The sequence below is a fragment of the Astyanax mexicanus genome, chromosome 3 (assembly GCF_023375975.1).
Source record: "Astyanax mexicanus isolate ESR-SI-001 chromosome 3, AstMex3_surface, whole genome shotgun sequence".
Classification (NCBI taxonomy): Eukaryota; Metazoa; Chordata; class Actinopteri; order Characiformes; family Acestrorhamphidae; genus Astyanax; species Astyanax mexicanus.
The window spans coordinates 20,449,474-20,470,265 of NC_064410.1; the positions used below are offsets into that span (position 1 = coordinate 20,449,474).

General features: G+C 39.3%; 1 protein-coding gene across 2 annotated transcripts in view; it reads left to right on the forward strand.

The window, feature by feature from the left end:
- hivep3a (HIVEP zinc finger 3a) overlaps nt 1-19,433 on the forward strand; it is a 65,477-nt gene extending 46,044 nt beyond the window's left edge. For both annotated transcript variants that reach the window (XM_007233587.4, XM_007233588.3), the window contains 6 exons: nt 1,810-6,021; nt 6,425-6,573; nt 10,819-10,994; nt 11,298-11,399; nt 12,142-12,797; nt 14,878-19,433. In XM_007233587.4, coding sequence (XP_007233649.3) covers nt 2,209-6,021; nt 6,425-6,573; nt 10,819-10,994; nt 11,298-11,399; nt 12,142-12,797; nt 14,878-15,528 — 5,547 coding nt within the window. In that variant the 5' untranslated portion in view covers nt 1,810-2,208 and the 3' untranslated portion in view covers nt 15,529-19,433. The remainder of the gene's footprint in view (nt 1-1,809; nt 6,022-6,424; nt 6,574-10,818; nt 10,995-11,297; nt 11,400-12,141; nt 12,798-14,877) is intronic.
- The last annotated feature ends 1,359 nt before the right edge of the window (nt 19,434-20,792 follow it).

Genomic DNA, 20,792 nt, shown 5'->3' on the forward strand with positions numbered 1-20,792 from the left:
GATTGGTTTGGATGGTCAGGTACAACCGAAGAACCAGCAAGGCACAAGCCTTCCATTAACTGGAAGCTGCTGGGACACCAGTCTCACTGTCTGCAGTCTAGCAGGATTTTTGTTGAAATAGACTGAGATGCTTCCATCCAGGAAAGAATCCCTGCTCCATAAAAAGTTACCTCCAGTCTTAAACAAAGTTTGCAGCTTTTTTTTTTTTTTAAGATAAAAAATAATTTTAGAGGAACAATTTAAGCTCAGCTGAGACCGAAATAAGTTATTTATTGAAGTTGGCAAGATTTAGTTATTTTTTATTTAAGTGAGCATGTGGCCAATGACATGAAACAACAATGTGTAGTATTATAAATGTACTGAATATGTATTGTGTGTATATATGTGTTGAAATATGTACACTAAATTTACATGGCAGAAATAATACAACAGTTTGAAATAATAGGCATGGTTTGTTGTAACATTATAATTTTGTGCAACCAAGAAGAAGGAGTGTGTGATGAGTGTCTCTGTGTGGGGGGGGTGGTTCTAGATAATGTGCTGGTTTGAAGAAAACTGTAGCACCTGTTGGCAGTTTAAAAGAGATATTGCTCAAAGCGAAAGTAAAAATGAAGAGCCGACCACCACCAGTTATCAAATTAAATCATATAAAATTTATTTATATATAAATGTATTATTTAAATGTATTATTTTACTACTGATGTTTTCACAAAGCAGCTTTACAGAACAAAGAATCCGATAAAACACTGAACATATAATACAGAACCCCAGTGAGACAAGGAAAAACTCCAAGTTAGATACTTGGACACACATTAAAGGTGGTTTTAGAATTTATAAACAGACTAACATTAAACTTTTGGACTGGACTTCCTGAGTCCTGACCTCAGCCTAATCAAAATATGTGCACTGTGCTAAAAAGTTAGGCTCTGTGCCATAAAATAGACAAATGTAATTAATTTTTTGTTGGAAGAGTGTTTAAATATCCAAGCAAATTTTTTTCATAAAAAAGGTGTGCGATATGACCCTAAAATAATGTTATTTTAGGGTATTTTTGCAAGAATTAAATTAATGGTGATATGGCAAAACATTGAAAATTTCTTACATTTTGAGAAAATACTTTTTTTCAACAAAATTAATGTTAGTATAGTATAACAACTGCAAAAGTTTAGTAAAAAACAAAATATTCTGTAAACTTTTGTCTATTTTTTGATAATTGCAACTTACCAGGACTTTTTAATGTACCATATTTTGTATAAAATATCAGTAATGTAACACAATAAACCGTGTAACTAAAATAATGTAACAGAAAAAAACTACCACAATACTAAAGTACTATTTAGTGCATGCATAAATAAGCAAAAAATATATGCTTGAAGCTTCACCAAATACAAAATAAACTGCTTTCAATAAACAGTAGAATACAACTATATACTAATGGATTTTTCTTCTTGTTTTGAAAATGATGCTGATATTATTGCAGACAAGTTAGATGCTTGTTGATGGCTGAAAAAATTGTGTAGTGTTCTAAAGGACATTTAACAAAAATATGTTGTATGTATATTTATTACCCTATATTCGTAGTTTTAACTAATAGAGTAAGAAACACTATTTTCTCTTTTACCAGAAAAAGGTGTGATTAACAAGTGTTCCTATATCCAGCCTGCTCAAACATTCATATTCATGCAGTCAAAACTGGGCTGTGGGAGATGTGTACACATGCTGATGTTTGTACTTGTTTTATGTGTTTATTAGCACACCTCATGATCAAAGACTGATCACATTTATTTATTTATCTTTGGTATATTGCAGAGCTTCAGAAGTTTTGCACCCACTGAACTGAGAAGTCGGCTACTAACCCAACCCAGAGGACCTGAGAACCAAAGAAGGAAGGAAGATCTTTGTGAAGGAAAATGAACAGCTCATAAGAATGGGCCTTCTTCACATATGACCGAACATAGAGAATTGCAACTTGGAAAGTAGTGACTGAAACCTACAACCCATTAATCAGTTTCTCACAGCTTGTTTCATCTCATCATCAAATAATGTTTGCTGAGCATTCAAAATTTACACATTCAATCGGTGCTCACATTTTACAGAAAACTGCTGTTTTGACTTGAATCGAATGAATCTACTTCATTTAATACTTTTGTGGTACTCAATAACCCTAAATCTCAGGCGTGTTATATATCAAGAGACTTTCCATATTTTATGGAGGTTTCAGATGCCCAACTGAGCACTGGGGAGTCTGGAGGACCAGAACACCCTCAACATGAGTCTTCTCATGACAGTCCCCAGCCAACATCTTCAATCTCACAACAACAACAAGCATCCCACCCCAAGCAGACAAAGCGACTTCGCCATGAGAGAAAACGATTCAGGCTACAGAAAAAGAATGTCCAGGAAATGGAAACTCTTGAGGTGGACAAGTCAACATGGGTGTCTGGAACTTCTGAAGACAACAAAGGAGTTTCCAGTGAAAAGAGCAGTGAAGTCCCGACTTCATCCGTGTCAGCACAATCTTTCTCCGTGGAGACCCAGGAAAGCACCCCAAAACAGAAACGTGAGCGTAAACCACAGAAGCCAGGGAAGTATGTCTGCACCTACTGTGGTCGTGCCTGTGCCAAGCCCAGTGTGCTACAGAAACACATACGATCTCATACTGGAGAGCGACCTTATCCTTGCGCACCATGTGGTTTTTCCTTCAAGACCAAGAGCAATCTGTACAAGCACCGAAAGTCCCACACCCACAGGGTAAAAGCTGGCCTGACCTCAGGCAGGGAGGTCACAGAAGGTAGCTGTCATGAGGAGCCCGCTACAGAATCGGATGAGGACACTGGTCAGCCATCTTCATCTTTTCATCATAAAAATCAAGGTATGCTATCCACTCATTCAGAAATACCCCTTCCTGAAGGGCAGTCCCAAGCAGTGGAAGACTCTCACGCTGTAAAAAAGAGATTAGCTATGAGACTTAGCAGAGGAAGACGTACGCCTCAGGGCTCATCCGATGAGACGTCATCATTTGGGCTAGGAAGCAAGGGCAGCACAGAGTCAGGCTATTTCTCCCGCTCTGAAAGTACAGAGATCCCTCAAGATAGTCCACCAAACACAAGTGGCAAAAGCTACGCTGAGGTCATTCTTGGCAAATTTGGCCGCCTTGGGAATTTACAGAGAACTGCCCGTCAACAACATGAACAATCTGCAGGACAAGAAGGGAGAAGCATCCCCTTCACCGTGCCAAAAAAGCAGGTTATTGACCACATCACTAAACTCATCACCATCAATGAAGCGGTTGTAGACACAAGCAAGATCGACAGTGTCAAGCCCAGAAGGTTTTCCCTCTCCAGAAGAAGCAGCACTGAGTCGAAGGCATCTCTTTCCAAAGAAACGCTTCTTCATAGTGCAAAGGACATTAGTTCAAAAAGTAGTGGGTCCATCACTCTTGGTGTTCCATGTGAGAAGTTCCAGCACCAGTCCCTCGGTGTCAGCCAGCCTGTCGACCCTTCGTCCACTGCCCCTCTTATGCGTAGTCACTCATTACCATCGGATGCAACTGCTCCACCCACTGCTCCCTCATGTAGACTTCGACTCAGCCAGTCATTTGAAGAACAACAACCAGCTCACAATAGGCGTCATGGTATGCTTAAACGCCAGCCTGCCATTGAGTTACCCATAGGTGCTGAAATAACCACAGAGGAACAGCCCAGTTCCAGCTCATCATTTCACCTCTCAATCCCTACTGTGCCTGAATGCAAGCAGAAGCAGCTTGAACCATTTGAGTGTGAAGCGTGCGGAGTTGCTTGCAACAACTGGGAAACCTATAAGACGCACAAGCACCACCATTGCTTAAGCCGTCTATCTCACCAACCTGAAATTCCCATTTGTCAAGCAGAGGAACATGGAACACTTTATAAAACTCGTCCTCGTGCTTTAGCGGTACGTAAAAGGAGAAAGGAAGATAGTCTTGAACTTGATGATCATGCCTTACCAACAGTTGCCTTGCCATCTACTTTTACACCATCACAAGGATATAGTGCAACATGTGAAAAGCCCATCACAGAGTGCTTTGTGTCATCGCAAACAAATGAGGAGAGTTCTTTAAAAGGAGTGTCTGTGATACAGCATACTAGTTCATTTGACAAACAGGAACCTGCTGCAAGAAGTCAGTGCCCATACGACGCTTCTAAAGACAAAACTCTCTCTCCTGATGCCCACTACACATTCATTTCCTCTCAATCAAAGGAACAGACATCCAGACCAACCTTTCGTAAGCTTGTACGTCAACACAATGTACAAGTGCCAGAGATTCTGGTCACAGAAGACACAGACACCAACATGCCAGTATCGCCCCCTCCAAATGTTTCTGAAACTAAAGAGACTGAAAAAGTTGGAGATTTCCAGTGGCCTCAAAGAAGCCCAACATTGGCCCAGCTGCCCATTGAGAAACTCCCGCCTAAAAAGAAAAGGCTTCGTCTTGCAGAGGCAGCGCAATCGTCTGGAGACTCCAGTTTTGAATCGCTATCTCTGCCTCATAGTCCAAGTCAGGATAGTTCCTTGTCTTACACATCGAGTCATTCCACTTCACTTGAGGAATCTGCTAAAAGTGATGTTGACATGTTGTCGTCAAGAAGGTCAAGAGCTCCCCACACATTGGCAATCCCCACAGGTCCACATCACCTGCACAGAGAGATGCGACGGTCTGCATCTGAGCAAGCACCTCATATGCCTCAACAGATAAACCCTATTGTAGAAGCCAGAAGCAAGTCCTTTGATTATAGCTGTCTCTCCCCTGATCGTACACCTGCAGGCTGGAGGGAAAGGCGCAAATGCCTCCTGATGAGGCATTCTGCTGTAAAGGAGCCGGAGGAAGATGATACACCCCCGAAACCCGCACCCAGTGCAAGCTCCTCCCCTCCGAGTGCAGCAATTTCCCCTAAACACAGTCCTGGCAGTCAATCCCCAGGGCCGTCTACATCTCAGAATGTGTCTTTAAGCAATATAGCACACCCCTCATTCTCTCACAAACATGCCACTCAGTGGCAATTAAATCAGCCCCCTGGAGTGTCAGAGAATGTCATGACAATACAAACGGTCCCACATAATATATTGCAGTTAACCCCTGTGACTACCACTGATCAGCATGCTGTCATGGAAGGTGCACAGTGTCCAACAGGAGCTGCAAGAGCTCATTACTCCTCAGTGTCCACAGGTCTGAAGCTTGAGATTCCCATAGAAGATGACATGAAGCAGTCAAATGCAAGTGTTCACCCAACTCACCCTTCCCATTATCACCATTACCAGCATCCCGGTCTTGCTATTACACCAAGCCAAGAGCTGCTGAATCCTCTTGGAACGCATCAAATACCAGTTCGCCTTCATTCCGACTTACCGTTGCATGGCAGTGCTGTTTACACGACTCTGTCACAGACTATGGTTGCAGGATCTCAGAATCCCAGCTGTTCTGATGTACAGCTAAATTCTATTGCATCAAAGTTTGAAGTAAGGGAGCAACAGTCTGTGGCTGAGGGATCCAAATCCTCCAGCTCTGGAGGGAATAAGCGAGTTCTGTCACCTACCAGCAGTGTGGAGCTCAGCCCCGGTAGTCAACAACAGAAGCGGGTGAAGGAAGAGGAAGACAAAGACAATGAACCAGATAATACTAAAATTTTGATAACCAGCAAAAAGGAACATCTGTTGTGTTCCCAAAGCACTAATGCCCCCATACCCAACAAAGACCCTTCATTTCCTTCGCTTCACACGAACCTAACTTTCAGCTGGTGCTATCTCAACTACATTAAGCCCAATCCATCGACCCAAAGTGACCACCAGACTTCAGTCTATTCTTCTTGGTCCGTTAGTTCTCGGAATCCAAATCCTCCAGGCCTAACCAGCAAGGAAGTACTTTCCTTGTTGTACTGCAAGCAGAGACATACTCCTTTCACCTACACCATGGCAGCCATGCCATCTTCTTCCACCGTGGCAAAGCCAGAGATCCCTGATCCCGGGAAACCCACTGAGCCTGAGGTAAATGTAAAAGCACTGGGATCGATGCTATTGTTCATGAGTTACAATAAGTGCATGTACAGTATATTATGTATGCATGACATAATCAAATATTTGTTCATTCTGTTTAAATTTAGGGGCTTGTTGAAAGAGAACACCAACAACATATCATCGTAGTATAGCGTTTTACTAAAGAGACAATACCTTTAATCATAGCAATTTGCCCATTAGTCAACAAATGTGTCAGAAAATATGGCATTTCCTTCCTCCGAGTCTTTCAACTCACCTCTGAATCATTAGAGCTCAGACAATAATTGGCTTTTAATGCTTTCTTCAAAATGTTGAATGTGAATTCCCCCATCTCTGTCTCCCTGGGCACCCGGAGCAGGGTTGGTGAACTTGCCCATGTCTCTCTCGAGTATAGGTACATGCCACTCAGTCCACAGACCCCACCGAGGTCCAGCCAGCTGAGCTAACAGAGAAAGAAGAAACACCAAAAGAAGAGGGAGAGGTGGAAGCACAGTCTACCTCCAAATGCAATGAAATCCCCAGAGTACAGATCTGTGAAGGAGGGTAAGTTTTCTCGTTTTATTTTCAGGCAGATTTAAACTAATTGATAAAGCAATACAAAACAGGATATGAATAGTTTTAAAGTTGGATAGATTATTTAATTTGGCTTATTTAATGGGCTGTCACAGTTAAATTTTATAACACCGCAGAGATTGTCTGCCTCACCTCCTCCTCCTCAGAAGCGAAACTCATGTGGGTTGTGTACGCAAATAGGCCAGATTCAAGAACTTTTGCAAAGGCAACATATAATCACATCCAATGCTAAACTGGACCAATATAGGGTCAAACTTTTATTTTCTGTCATATATTTTTGTTGCACTGGTAGGGCTAAAAATATATATATAATTTCAGCATTGTAATCACCATTTACACATGGATAATGGTTACATTGCATGTCATTTAATGGTTTTGCAATGTTGCATGACTTTTTTTAAAGCTTTTTTTTTTGCTTCCAAAAATATACAATGTTCATATTTTACAAAATATCTACCAGATTACAGAAAATATATTCCAAATGCTACTTATTTTACTCTAATTATTGATACACAGATTGCGTTATTAATATGATGACATGTTGGACCTCTGATCTCATGCCAAATATGGTTTTAATTTCTGTATTTTTACGCACTTACCAACTTAGATTACCAGTTAATTACCAGTGATAAATTACCTAGCTAAGGTTATCTAACCTCTGCTGAAAATGAGCCAGCTCAGCATCTGTCTTGTAGTCTTTCTGGGATCTAGGCTGTTATCTGGATAGTACCGTAATCTAAAATGAATAGGAATATACAGCCTTACAGCAAAAATTGAGAGACCACTTCAGTTTGATTTTGCTATTTATAGATACATGTTTGAGTAAAATGAACATTGAAAACAAGTTCTTATTCATAAAGTTTTAAGAGTTCAGAAATATATATTTGGTGGAGTAACCCTGGTTTGTATTGCTCTTTTCATGGATCTTGGCAGGTTCTCCTCCACCAGTCTTACACACTGCTTGTGGATAACTTTATGCCACACCTGGTGCAAAAATTCAAGCAGTTTAGCTTGGTTAGATGGCTTGTGATCATCCATCTTCCTCTTGATTATATTCCAGAGGTTTTCAATTTGGTAAAATTTTCCAGAGCTGTATTTGAACACAACAGTTTGTACAGAATATTGCAGAAGGTAATCTTATTTTGTTGAAAATCCTTATATGTCCTTGACCTTACTACATATTGTTCCTTTAAAAAAATAATAATTATACCACCAAATGCAAAGAAATGTGTCCATTATTCTGGCTAATCTGTGAGCAGCACAGCTCAGTGAGATTTTAGTGCCGTTGTTGCTTTCCTGAGAGCTTCTGTCTACCCACTGGAGAGGTTTTCCATAAACTGCACTGTGCTTGTTGCTCATGTGTGGTAGTGTTCTGTCACCAGTGTGTCAGTGTGCTGTACTGTGTTGCTCTTGCCCCTGCTGCAGGAGATTGCTTGGCTGTCAGAGCCAACACAGGCCTTCTGTTATATGGCTTGAGCCAGGAAACTACCTAGCCTGGCGTTCACTTCCTCTCTCCTGCAAACCCTGCAGAGCCCTGTTTATGCCAAAATGCATCAATGATTTTTGTCATTCAGCTCGAGAAGGGGAGAGAGCGTGGCGGCAGGCAGCAGCTGTATTTTTAGATGAATGAAAAAAAAAAAACAGCATTCACATTTTGTCCTCATTTCATTTTTGGGTTTCACACCACTGATGTATTGTTTTTGAGTATCTTTGCTGAGAAAAGGATAGATATAGCTGTATCATTCAGTCTAGCTATTCCCCTTTTGTTAAGTCCTCTTTTGTTGCTCAAGGTTATGTGTTCCCTGATAAAAGTAGTCGTGACTGCATCGTTAAATTCAACCAGTTCTACAGACACGACGTCGTGTCTGAGCATGGAGGCAGCCATCTGTGTTATTCTCGCTCGTCGAGCGATCGTGCAAACCATCCTCACTCATGATTTGATCTCGCAGTCATTACAGCCACTTTCAGACTGACTCATCAATCAGCCGAGCAACAGTCTGCTCAACATGTGCTTTAGGTTTATTAGCAGAGCTGATCCAACATTTCTAACTTTCTTAATGTATTAGAAAACATGTAACAGATTACAGGTCAGTACATTTACTGCAACGGTACCTTCTTGAATGTAATTAAATCATAGGCCTTTTGTATTAATTAAGTTTTCCTTTAATACAGTATCCAACTTATTTTAACATTTTATTACATTAAGATTGTATGAAATGAGATGAAATGTATGTATAAATTTTTACTCCACTTACTAGAAAAGAAGGATTTTACTTCACTTAATCACTAATCATTATTTATCACTACACTTATAGGACTTACCTATATACTTACTCTTACTACAAAAAGTGACTAAATGCTTAGACACTTTAAATGAAAAAAAAAAAAAAAAAACATGGCCAGCCTTTATGGTAATGCAAACTCACCTTGAATGTTCTTTGGTTAAATTCACACTAGGAAATGCATGCCACTGTTTCTCTGTCTCTGAACTTCAACAAAAGCTTCTTGTCTTTTTTCAGTGTGTTTTTACATTGGGATCAGATTTTCGGGCTATATATATTTTTCAGTTCATATATGCAAGTTTTATCTAGGGTAAAACAGAGGCTCCTGTGCTATGGATTAACCAGGACACTCCAGGACAGAACTGCCTAAAATGTGTTGCAGTGCCTGTAGCTTAAAAAACTTTGGTGACAAGTACTATCCCAGTCTAACCAAAAGCCAGAATCATTATAATGCTAATACTGCTGGGGAACTAAACTGGCTAGACTACCTATACTGTAGCTTATTTGTACTCTAAGGTGTTTGCCTGGTATTTTCTGTTTTACTACACTGTAAACACCAACAAGCTTTTCAGTGCTTAAGCCACCAGGTAAACAGCTGGACAACATAAAGCTAAAAATGTTTGCAGAGTTTGCACACTGTTATCAGTGTTATTAATAAGAACGTGTAAGCCTCGGTTTCTCGTCCAGTGATTGGAGATGTTTTTTCCAAGCAGCTGGTCTGAGCCAGGGTTTCCCTCCCTCTCAGCTGTTTGTGTTGGCAGAGAAACGCAGGCCGTGGGCATCGGGCGACAGTGCCGGCACCCCAGGTTTGAGCTGGGAGGTGGGGGTGGTGAAGGGGTTGGAATGAGGGGGGCCCAGGTTCTTGACATTATAAATGGCTCTCTGTTTGAGGTAAAGTGGAGGCCCCGTTTTGGGACTCTCTGAACACACCCAGGGTGGACACCCAGCCAGTGTGTGTGAGTGTGTGTATGCGTTTAGAAACAGGGCCTTGGCCAAACATTCCGGGTGGTTTTTAAAAGCAGTTTTAAAAGCAGACTGTGCAGGTGCTATAGATCTGGAGTTAGATCCCCCTCTGAAAGTGTGAGACCTACAGTGTGTACTGTACATATACGCTTTCCTGTGCAATCCATTACTTTCTAGGTGGGTACATTGGCAGTGCTTTTTATATTCCAAATAATTGGGAAAATTGGAATTGGCAATGGCAAAAAAAAAAATAGGGGAACACTTAAAAAAAAAAACTGTCTGTAAAAATGCTTATTTTATTTGAATGTTTTAGAAAAATGTTTTAATTGAATCAGTAGGAAAAATTAAACCAAGAGTCAAAAAGAAATAAATGTAAGAACCCCTTGATGTGTCTGTGTGTGTGTGTATTTATATACCTACAGTGACTTGCAGAAATATTCATACCCCTTGAACTTTTTCACATTTTGTCACCTTACAACCACAAACCTTCGAAGTGGGATTTTAAGTGATAGGCCAACACAAAGTAGCACATAAATGTGAAGTAGAACGAAATTGATACATGGTTTTTAAAATTTTAATCAAATAAAAATCTGAAAACTGTGACGTGCAAAAGTATTTAAACCCCTTTATTCTGAACCCCCTAAAAAATCCAGTGCAGTCAATTGCTTTGAGAAGGCATTTAATTAATTAACATAGTTAATTAATTGAGACTTAATACAATACAAATACACCTGTTCTGGTTTGAACAATAGTGAACAAACAGCATCATAAAGACCAAGGAACTCACTAGAAAGGTCAGAGATAAATTTAAAGTTTAAAGCAGAACCTACCAAGACATATCTATCCACCCAAACTGACAGATCCACAGGGAGAGCACTGGTAAAAAAAAAAAAAAAAAAACAGCCATTGTTTTTTAATTGCTGCATTAAATGACTTACCGCTAATGTAATTTCTGAATGTGTGTGTACAGCTACAGATCGAATGAGGAGTATGTGTACGTGCGGGGACGTGGGAGAGGGCGCTACGTGTGCGAGGAATGCGGGATCCGCTGTAAGAAGCCCAGCATGCTGCGGAAGCACATCAGGCTGCACACCGATGCTCGGCCCTACGTCTGCCAGCACTGCAACTTTGCCTTCAAAACCAAAGGCAAGCAGCTTAACTCTGCTAATCCACAATTTTCATAAAAGAAGATTTTATTCCAAGTGATTTTGGACCATTTCTGTTGGGCCATCCACAAATGTTCACACACTATATAAAGCAACAGACATTTTCAGATTACCCCCAAGAAAGTTTAGGTTACGTTGAATATTTTTCTCTGACTCAAATTTGACATTCAAAATACACTATTATACAGAGTAACATTATTTCATTTCTGTATTTTGACACAAAACTCTAGATCTGTCTTCCTTGTGTCCCTAACCAACATTGTTTTTCTTGTGCATTTTATAGGCAATCTTACCAAACACATGAAGTCGAAGGCTCATGGTAAGCGTTGTCCCGAGGGGACCACACCAGGTCCTGTGCTGTGTGAGCCAGAGACTGAAGAAGGAGGTAGGACTGGCCATTTTCTTTTTTGCTACAGTGGCCTGTAATGAGGAGAATAGAGTATATTTTTGCTAGTATTTTTACAGCACTACACTCTAAAATCCAGAGGTACGATATAAGTACTTTTTGGTACACAAAGGTACACTCTTTATAATTGTACTCTCAAAGGTATAATATTGTCTTTACAGGGTCAGTTGTGTTCCCTTTGAAGTACTAAGTCATTTCAAACAGCAATATGTACAGATTTGTACCATTTAACCAGACAAAAGATACATTCTGTATTCTGTATTACTGCACTAATAAACAATATATATTTTAATTGCAAATTTTTCATTTGAAAGCCAGATAATTTTGGATCATCAAGTTCTTGACACATATTCAGTTGATGATAATGTTTCTAATCTTTCTAATCTTTACTGGCACAAAAAACAGGGGTACAAAAAAGGACTTTCACTGAAAGGTACTTTTTTTGTACCTCAGTATAAGGTACAGCCCCGGCGACAAGCTTTGTACAGAACAGAGAATAGAACACTAGCCAATCAACATTGGGCTGTGTAGGATTGGAAGAACATTTTTTCAGAGTCATGAGGAACTAGAGCCATAACTAAACCTCCATCATAATATGAATGCAGTCAAGTACCACAATTTTAAAAAGAAGAAGATGCTATTAATACCATTGATTTAAAAAAAAAAATAAACAAATTATATAAAAATGATGATGTTATATGTTGTTGGTATTTTCCTGCAGATGGTGATGAGCACTGTGCTTTACCAGAGGCCTCAGAGGAACACCAGTTCTCTGATGCTGAGGACACAGATGAGGAAGAGGATGAGGAGAATGAGGAAGGCGACGAGGAGGCATCTCACTCTTCTGCCTCCTCTGTGAGCAGATCTCTGTCTAATGAAGATCCAGGCACTCAGATTGTGTCCAGTCCCTCACCGTTGGCTAAACGTGATGAACCCAGAGAGCCATCCAGCACGAGTCCAGTGAGGCCGAGAAACCCCGCTGGAGCAGTTTCTCCTAACACACCTCAGTATGTAGAGACCGCTGTTGTTGGGGTGCCTTCTTCCCCTCTGTACAGTTTCTCTCCTGGCATGCATTTGTCCCCGGCTCTTCCCCGATCCCCAGGACGGGACGTGTCCCCACAACAGCGCCTCTCGCCCAGGCTGAGCCTCTCTCCATCCCCTTGCCAGTTCTCTCTGTCCCCGTCTAGCCGCCCGGTTTCTCCGTTGTCAGCAAGACATCTGTCTCCGGTTCGAGCCCTATCACCTATCCGGCCGGTGTCTCCCAGCGGTCCTCTTAGCTCCATTGTCGGGGCCAGTGTGACCATCCAGCAGAGGCCGTACAGACGCAGAGATCCAATGAAGTCCTCACCCAACAGGTTCAGCCCAAAGACCAAGCTGGTAAGCCCTCAACATTATCACAGATTTCTTCTCACTTTCAAAGGAAACACCTTAACTTCCAAATAATATTTGCTAATGAAAACTGCTTTACTCAGAGCAAAAGGTGCAAAATAATACAAATTTATAAGAACAAATCTTTAAAAATAGTTGTTCTTATTGTTGTCAGTTGATTTTACTAGAACTGAATAAATGTTCTGTTTTAACTTAAATATATAGAAAAGAAAGATATATTGAACAATGTTTTGTGTTTAGTGATTTCATAAACAGCACCAGTCAAAGGGTTGGACACACCTTTTTTTCACCTCATTCAATGTGTTTGCTTTCTTTTTTTTTTTTTTTTTTTACATTGTAGACATTAAGGTTATACAAATAAAAAAGTGTTAAACGAACCAAAATCTGTTTTATACTTTTATACTTTAAATTCTTTTAAGTACCACATTTATCTTTGAGGACAGATCTGCACACTCTTGGTTATTTTAATCTCAGTGTCTTCATGAGGGAGAGTCACCTGGAATAGTTTTCTCAGCATCTTAAAGGAGTTCCTGGAGGTGCTGAACAATGGTTGCTGCTTTTTCTTCATGACATGAAGCTTCAGCTCATCCCAAATAACCATCTCAGTTGGGTTTACATCAGAGGATTGTGGTGGAGAAACACTTTTTAATTACTACGTAATTTGCGTCCCTCAATTGTTTTTAATATTAATCTACAATGCAGAAAATAAGTCAAATAAAGAAAAACACTGAATGAGAAGATGTGTTCAAACTTTTGACTGGTACTGTAATTGTATTTTACAGAAAAAAACAAGCACAGCTTTTCAGAAACATATGACCACATAAAAACTCAAATAATTTCGCCTGAATTTGTGAGATAAAAAAATAATCGAAACTGACATCCAAAAATGTCAGTGGTTATTCTGGCCCATGTCAGTTTTTTTTTTATTCTGTTAATACTTACACCACTGTGTGTGTTCCATTAAAACATATTACCATATTCATGGTCACAATACTTTGCCTACTCCCATCTGCAACCTGAAACACTGTTTTTTTTATTATTGATGTAAAATTGATTTTAGATCATAACTCAGAAAACTATCACTGAGTTTAGTATGTTACAAACGGGAAAATGTTTAAATACTAAATAGAGAAGAGCTTACCAGCTTTTTAAACATGCATGAATATGGAGCAGGCCTGGTTAAAATATCGTTTCAAGATAGTGTTTGTCCATATCAACATAATACTTTCAATATAATTATAACTGCTGGCTAAAGTCACCTTTAGCCACAAGATGTCCTTTTCATTATTAGAGTGGAGATAAACTAGTTTATGTACACATGTTTGGCTCCTTTTTTGTTTTTCAAATATTGCAATATTTATAGAAAACATATCACAAGATGACTTTTACTTGCCATTTATACGGCATTTAGCTTGTTTGTCTGTATGTGAAACCTCCTTTTTTTAAATAGTATACTTGGCTAAAATAACCAATACAATTAGCAATACTTGGCTCAGTACAGGGGATCCACTGTGGCCAACAGGTCCTGATAGCTAAAAGTCATGCCCATGTTGCTTTCTTTGTCTACGTTTATTTAACTCCATATATAGCAGGACGGTTTTTATTTGCACACACAAAGCAATTGCTGTGAAGGGGATACACAGCCAAATCTTTCTAAAGTAAACATTCCAAAACAAATATACTGATACCAAAAGTACACAGGCTGTTATTTCTGAGACCGTTATTAGAAAAAAAAAATAGAAAAAAGGAAGCTAGACTCATCGCTCTTTACATATAATTAACACCAAACCAAAAGATAGCACTCAGAATAGTTCTGCAGCCTTAATATACACCCGTGTGTTTATGTTGTTGTGTCACCGCTACAAATTTGGATTAGACCAGGGCTATACTTACGTCTCTAAGATTACATCCCTGGCGTTACCTCATAAATCCATCCGGTTATAAATAACACCTTTTACCTGAAATAAAGATGGCAGCTGTTCTCAGCGCTCGCACAAACAACAGCAGTGCGGCTGTGCTCAAGGAGACTTACTACTACTGACCAATGTCCTTTCTGTCTGCCCTCAAGGAGAAGACGTGCAGTCCTCAGAGAAGAATATATCAGCTCTCTCCTACCCGTGGGCTCCTCACCAGGCATGGGCCGGCCAAGGAAGGCCAACGCGTGCTCAGCCACCTGCCCTTGCATTCGCAGCCGCTGGGCCCGAGCTCCAGCCTCAGCCTCATGATCCCCATAGGGGGCATCCAGATGGTCCAGTCTCGTTCAGGTCTTCACACCCAACGACCAGGACCTAACTCGGACCAGAAGACCAAAAGCGTGCCGGTTAAGCCGAGGGAGGTGAAGAAAGGAAGTCCTGGGAACGAGGAGCAGCGACGCGGGCCTTCCCGTGGAGGGCAAAACCAAGAACAACAGGACAAAAAGAGGGATGCGAGGGATGCTCCCAGCATTCCCCTGACCACATGGAAGTGCATATCCCAACGAAAAGAGAGGAAGCGCATTGACAGGGCATCGGCATGTCGCACCAGCCCTCTCCTGCATTTCCACAAAAGCACTTTGATCGACCATAATGCGCAGACGCCAACAGACAGTGTAGCAATGCCTAAGAGCACTTGGAGCGAACGGGCCTCCTCTATCTCGGGCTCCCGAGAGAACGCCATCAGAGAAAGGAGCCTGGTCTCAGTGCCCGGGGCAAATACAGCCAAGGTGAACAGAATACCCTAGCACAGGGATATTCGATTTCGGTCCTGGAAGAGATGGAGCCCAGCACAAATTGAGCATTTTCCTACGTATACCTAACACATCTATTGATTGGTTAATCAGTAGATCATCCAGGTTATGTTCAGACATCAAGTGCAAGTGGCCCAAATCTGATTTTCTTACCAATCTGATGTTGATTTCAGGCTGTTTACACTATCTTGCCTGAACAGTGTAGTATAACACCGTAACTGATGTGGAAGCAAAACAGCATTGCTTCACGTGAAGTTTCAGTTTCATTCTTTCTAGAATCACAGGTGCTTACAAAGCTTATCACTGAGCATTTACAGTACATGCATCAGTTATGTGTTTGGCCATTTCATAAGAAACACAAGCCTTTTAATATTATTACAACCAAGACATCATCACCCCAAGTATTTATGGTGTATCTCAACAATGAAAATCAGTCGCTGCTGTCGTCCATTTCCCTATTTGCTCACAGCCTTTTTTTTTTTGTAAATCTTCTTGATGTAAAATAATGGGAATTCTGATCTGGCTGTGCAGACACAGTTTTATTGCTGCAACTCAGAAATGTATTTTATTTCAGTACCACATATTGAAGTGGCCCATACCGGAAATAAAAATGTCAGATTCTATGTGTTTTTTTGCCATTTACCCTGCTAAGTCATCTGTTTATCATGTTCAAACTACAGGAAATCAGATTTGTTTCTCACATCAGATCCATTGAGATGACTGCACTTCTGTCACTCTGGATTTAAAAGGGTGTATGTTTCTCACATTGTGACTGATGCAAAAACCACATTGAAATCTGATTTAAGCGGCCAGACCGTCCAGACTGAGATGCATCTGTACAAATTAGATTCTAATCTTACTTCAAAGCACTTCCAAATTTGCAAAAATCATAATGTTTTAATCTGGATACAGCCTGTGTCAGATCAGACTTAGGCTGTTCTTACCAGCTGTGTGAACATAACCTTAGTAGGACAGGAAACCATGCTGATCTCTGACTCTTCAGGAACGAAATTGAATACCCCCTGTTCTAAAAGAGCATAACCATAACACAGCAATCCGTACCCCAACTGAGCACTTGGGATTTATTCCCCTTTGGTGTAATTATGTAAAAATGTAGATGCATCATATATATGTATGTATATTGTTCTTTATCTGTATTCTATTAGCATAATCTATAATATATACTGTAAAAAATGTATGGTTTATATCCATTTCTATATGACATTGTATGCCATTGCAGTTTGTACTGTATGTGTTTGTATCGTTACTGTATGCAAATTCTCACTCGAATATGAAGCAGTTAACCTTTTTTTATATACACAAACATTTTCAGTACACACAAAAGTTCTCAAATATCCAGAACCACAAGACTTGCAACTGATTTATTTATTCTGATTTTTATGTTATTGTTGTTTGTTTCTTTTATATATATATTATAGCTGGTTTAAATATGGAAAAAAGAAGAGTGTATAATATTTTCCTCTCTTTTTTTGTTCTTGTATTTTGTTCTTTACTGTATACAGTATAAAGTTATGTTACTCGTTTGTGAAACGCCAACATGAACGGAAGTTTTTAACAACATAAAGTGGGCTATTACACTGTATGCATCTACTGTAAATATTACAAAGTTAATAACAAGGAGTTTATTGTCATATTTAACAGCTACAGTGGCGTGAAAAAGCATTTGCCCCATACAGATTTCTTTTGTTTTTGCTTTTTTTGTCATACTGATATTATCAACAAACTTTAATATCAGACAAATATATCCTGAGTAAATATAAAAAACACTTTTTAAATGATAATTTTATTTATTGAAGAAATAAAATATCCAAACCAATCCTGCCCTGTGTGTAAAATGTTTGCCCCTAAACCTAATAACTTGGTTGTGCAATCAAGCTTTACCGATAACTCCACTCTGTGGAGGAATTTTAGTCCGCTATTCTCTACAGAACTGTTTTAATCCAGATACATTGGAGGATTTACGAGCATGAACAGCCTGTTTAAGATCATGCCACAGCATCTCAATCAGACTTTGACTAGGCCCCTCCAAAACCTTAATTTATTTTTCATTCAGAGGTGAACTTGTTTGTGTGCTTTGGATCATTGTCCTGCTGCAGAACCCAAGTACACCTGAGCTTGAGGTCATGAACAGATGACCAGATATTCTCCTTCAGTATTGTCTGGTAAACAGCAGAATTCCTGGTTCCGTCTAATACAGCAAGTTGCCATTCCCTGAAGCAACAAAGCAGCCCCAGTTTTACGTCCAGTATGATGTCATTTTTCTGAAATGGTGTGTTAGTTTTACGCCAGACACACACCTTTCAAAAAGTTCTACTTTTGTTACGTCGGTCCAAAGAATATTACCCCAAAGTCCTGGGGGATAATAAAAAAGTGCTTTTTATATTTACACAGGTTATTTTTGTCTAATAATAAAGTTTGTTTAATAATCTGAAAAGTGTATATATGAAAAAATGCAAAAAATAAAAGAAATCTATAAGGGGTCAAACACTTTTTCATGCCACTGTATTTTGTCTTTCTTCTTCTTCTTTTTTTTTTTTTTTTTTTTTTTTTTACATATGATTGGGAAAAATAGGCAGATGATAATGATTTCTATCACCTGTGTCTTATTATTATCATTATTATTATTATTATTATTATTATTATTATTATTATTATTGGCAGAGCTATGATTGTATTTCACAGAGAGATATACTGTATACAACTTTAAAATACTGTATATGACTTTAATCCCTTTAGGATCCCCATGTTATTCTGATTGAACTTTATGAAGTCCCTGAATGATATTACTACCTACAGTAGGTCTGTCACTATAACTGTTTTTGTTTGGTCAATATATTGTCCTAGAAATAAACAATATTACTGTAATTTTAAGACCATTTTATGGAACTTAAATAACTGATATAACACAACCCCTAATTAGAAAAAGTTGGGACAGTATGGAAAATGCTTACAAAATAAAAATGTGGTGTTTCACTGCAGACAATATTAACCAATAGTATTTCATGTTTTATTGATTTAAATACATTATTTAAAACGTATAAATATTGTGTTCATATTGTCTGATTGTTAAAAAAAGTAAAGTAAATGTTAGAAGCACTGCATTTTTATTTTTAAGCTTTTTTTTTTTTAGCTTTTTCTAATTTGGGGTTTTATCATAAATAATTAATACTTTCTAAGTGCCATACAATGGTCTTTTTAATGACAATACTATCCTTTACTATTACATTTTCTGATTTAAGGTTGCAGCATAATATTGCAATTACACTCTTTTCTAAGAGAAGGGAATTTTCAATTACAATTTTTAGACCTTGAATTTAAAATAAAAAAAGGACAAAATATCGTAAAGAAATAAAGCATAAATAAAATAAAAGAATTGCTTTTTTAACAAAGTCAGCATCCCGGCTTCATTCACATTAACCCATCACAGCCCAAACCCATTTTTGAATATTGATGTCAAAGTCAAAATTGAATCAGAGCAATAGAGTTAGCAGCTCATTCATGTTTTTTTTTAATTATTGTGGGTACATGACTGTAAATTTTTGAATATTATAAGCTTAAAATCCTGATGTAATATAACTGACACAACATGTAACATGTTCTAGAAATCCGGTCAGAACTAGTTACCATATTTTTCACACTATAAGGTTTTTTTTATAAGGATTATAAGGTGCACTATGAATGAACATCTATTTTCTGGTCTATGTTTTACACATAAGGCCCACTGGATAATAAGGTGCATATTGCCCCACTAGTAAGGAACAGGGGTGTCGCCATGTTTTTCTTCTTAATTCAGCAGGTCTCGCCACTCCGTGGTGGTGGAAGGGGTAACTAAAGTAAAGCTAAACTAAGTAAACAAAACTCTTAAAAAACATTTTCTTTTAAAGCTCACCTTCCGCGAAAATCCGATTTTTCTTGTTTTTTGTGGAATACAGTAGGTCTCTCCGAGTTGAATGTGTACACCTGCACATTAAACTGTTTTGCAGCCCCCATTGTCTGCAGGAGCTAAGCAAAGAAATCCCCCCCTCCCCCCCTCCGAAAAACTCAGAAACTCACAGACCAGCCCACCTTGGCTCGAGAAACTCCCAGAGGCGGAGCTGAAGCGACGCAACATCACCGCTCATCAGTTAGGAGGTGGTAGGCAGTGAGCGGCGGAGGGGCGTCGCAGTGCTCCTAGCCAATCAGAGGATAGATATTTGCATGCTGTTTGCATGTATGAATATTCATGAGCAAAGCTGGAATCCGGTCATTTTAGACACACCCCTAAAACAGTCCATTAAAAAAGAGCTATACAGAGACACCTGAGCACTTTTTTTTTACAAAAACGGCTCACATGTCATTCATTCATACTAGAGACCACAACTAGACATTTTAAAATGAAAGAAAAAACGATGGAAGGTGAGCTTTAAAGTCAAACAAGTGCTGGATGTTAATCTACACAGATTTCTTTCCTGAAAACTGTTTATTTTGGTGAGTAAAGCGCTTCCGTTTATTTACATTAAGCTTAGATTTCCACTTAGGCTGGGTGCAGCAGCTTTAGCATTAGCGGCTAACCGCTAGCTGTAGTTAGCACTTGTGAATGCCGCTTGACAGCGCTACACTGAGGAACTCTGAGTGTTCCGGTAGGCCAGGGTGATATTAGCTAGAGGTTCGTCCCACATAGCTTGTTTTAACACAGTAAATGTGCAGGCTAGTGCTTAACATGGTTAGTGGCTAATGCTAATGCTGCTCCAGCAGTGCTAACCGGAGCAGCAGGCTACAGCCTGATAATACTCAACTCTGAACGAGAAAGGACTAGTGCTTAGCGCGGTTAGTGGCTAATGCTAATAATACTACTCCAGTCTCGAGTCTGAAGAGACGTCCCTAAAACTCCTGTATAACACTGCACTTCAGAGTGGCTTTACTGTTCCTAAGTACCTGATAAAATTTTATACATAAGGCACACTGGATTATAAGGCGCCTTATAGTGTGGAAAATTCGGTATATGGAACTTAAAACATTTTGTTAAAGTATTTGAATTGTTGAAATAGACCAGTAGAAGCGAAAATAAAAAAGCTCAATTTTTAAATGGAGCTAGTTTATCTCCAGCATTAATCCATCATACCTACATTCTGTACAGAAATATGGTGAGATGAACTAACACAGATTTTCACACTGTCCTGTAGTAATGCTCTCAGGATAAAAGCGCTGTAAGGAATGTGCTGTAAGGAATTTTCCACCTCTTTTAAAGGGTCTGTGAT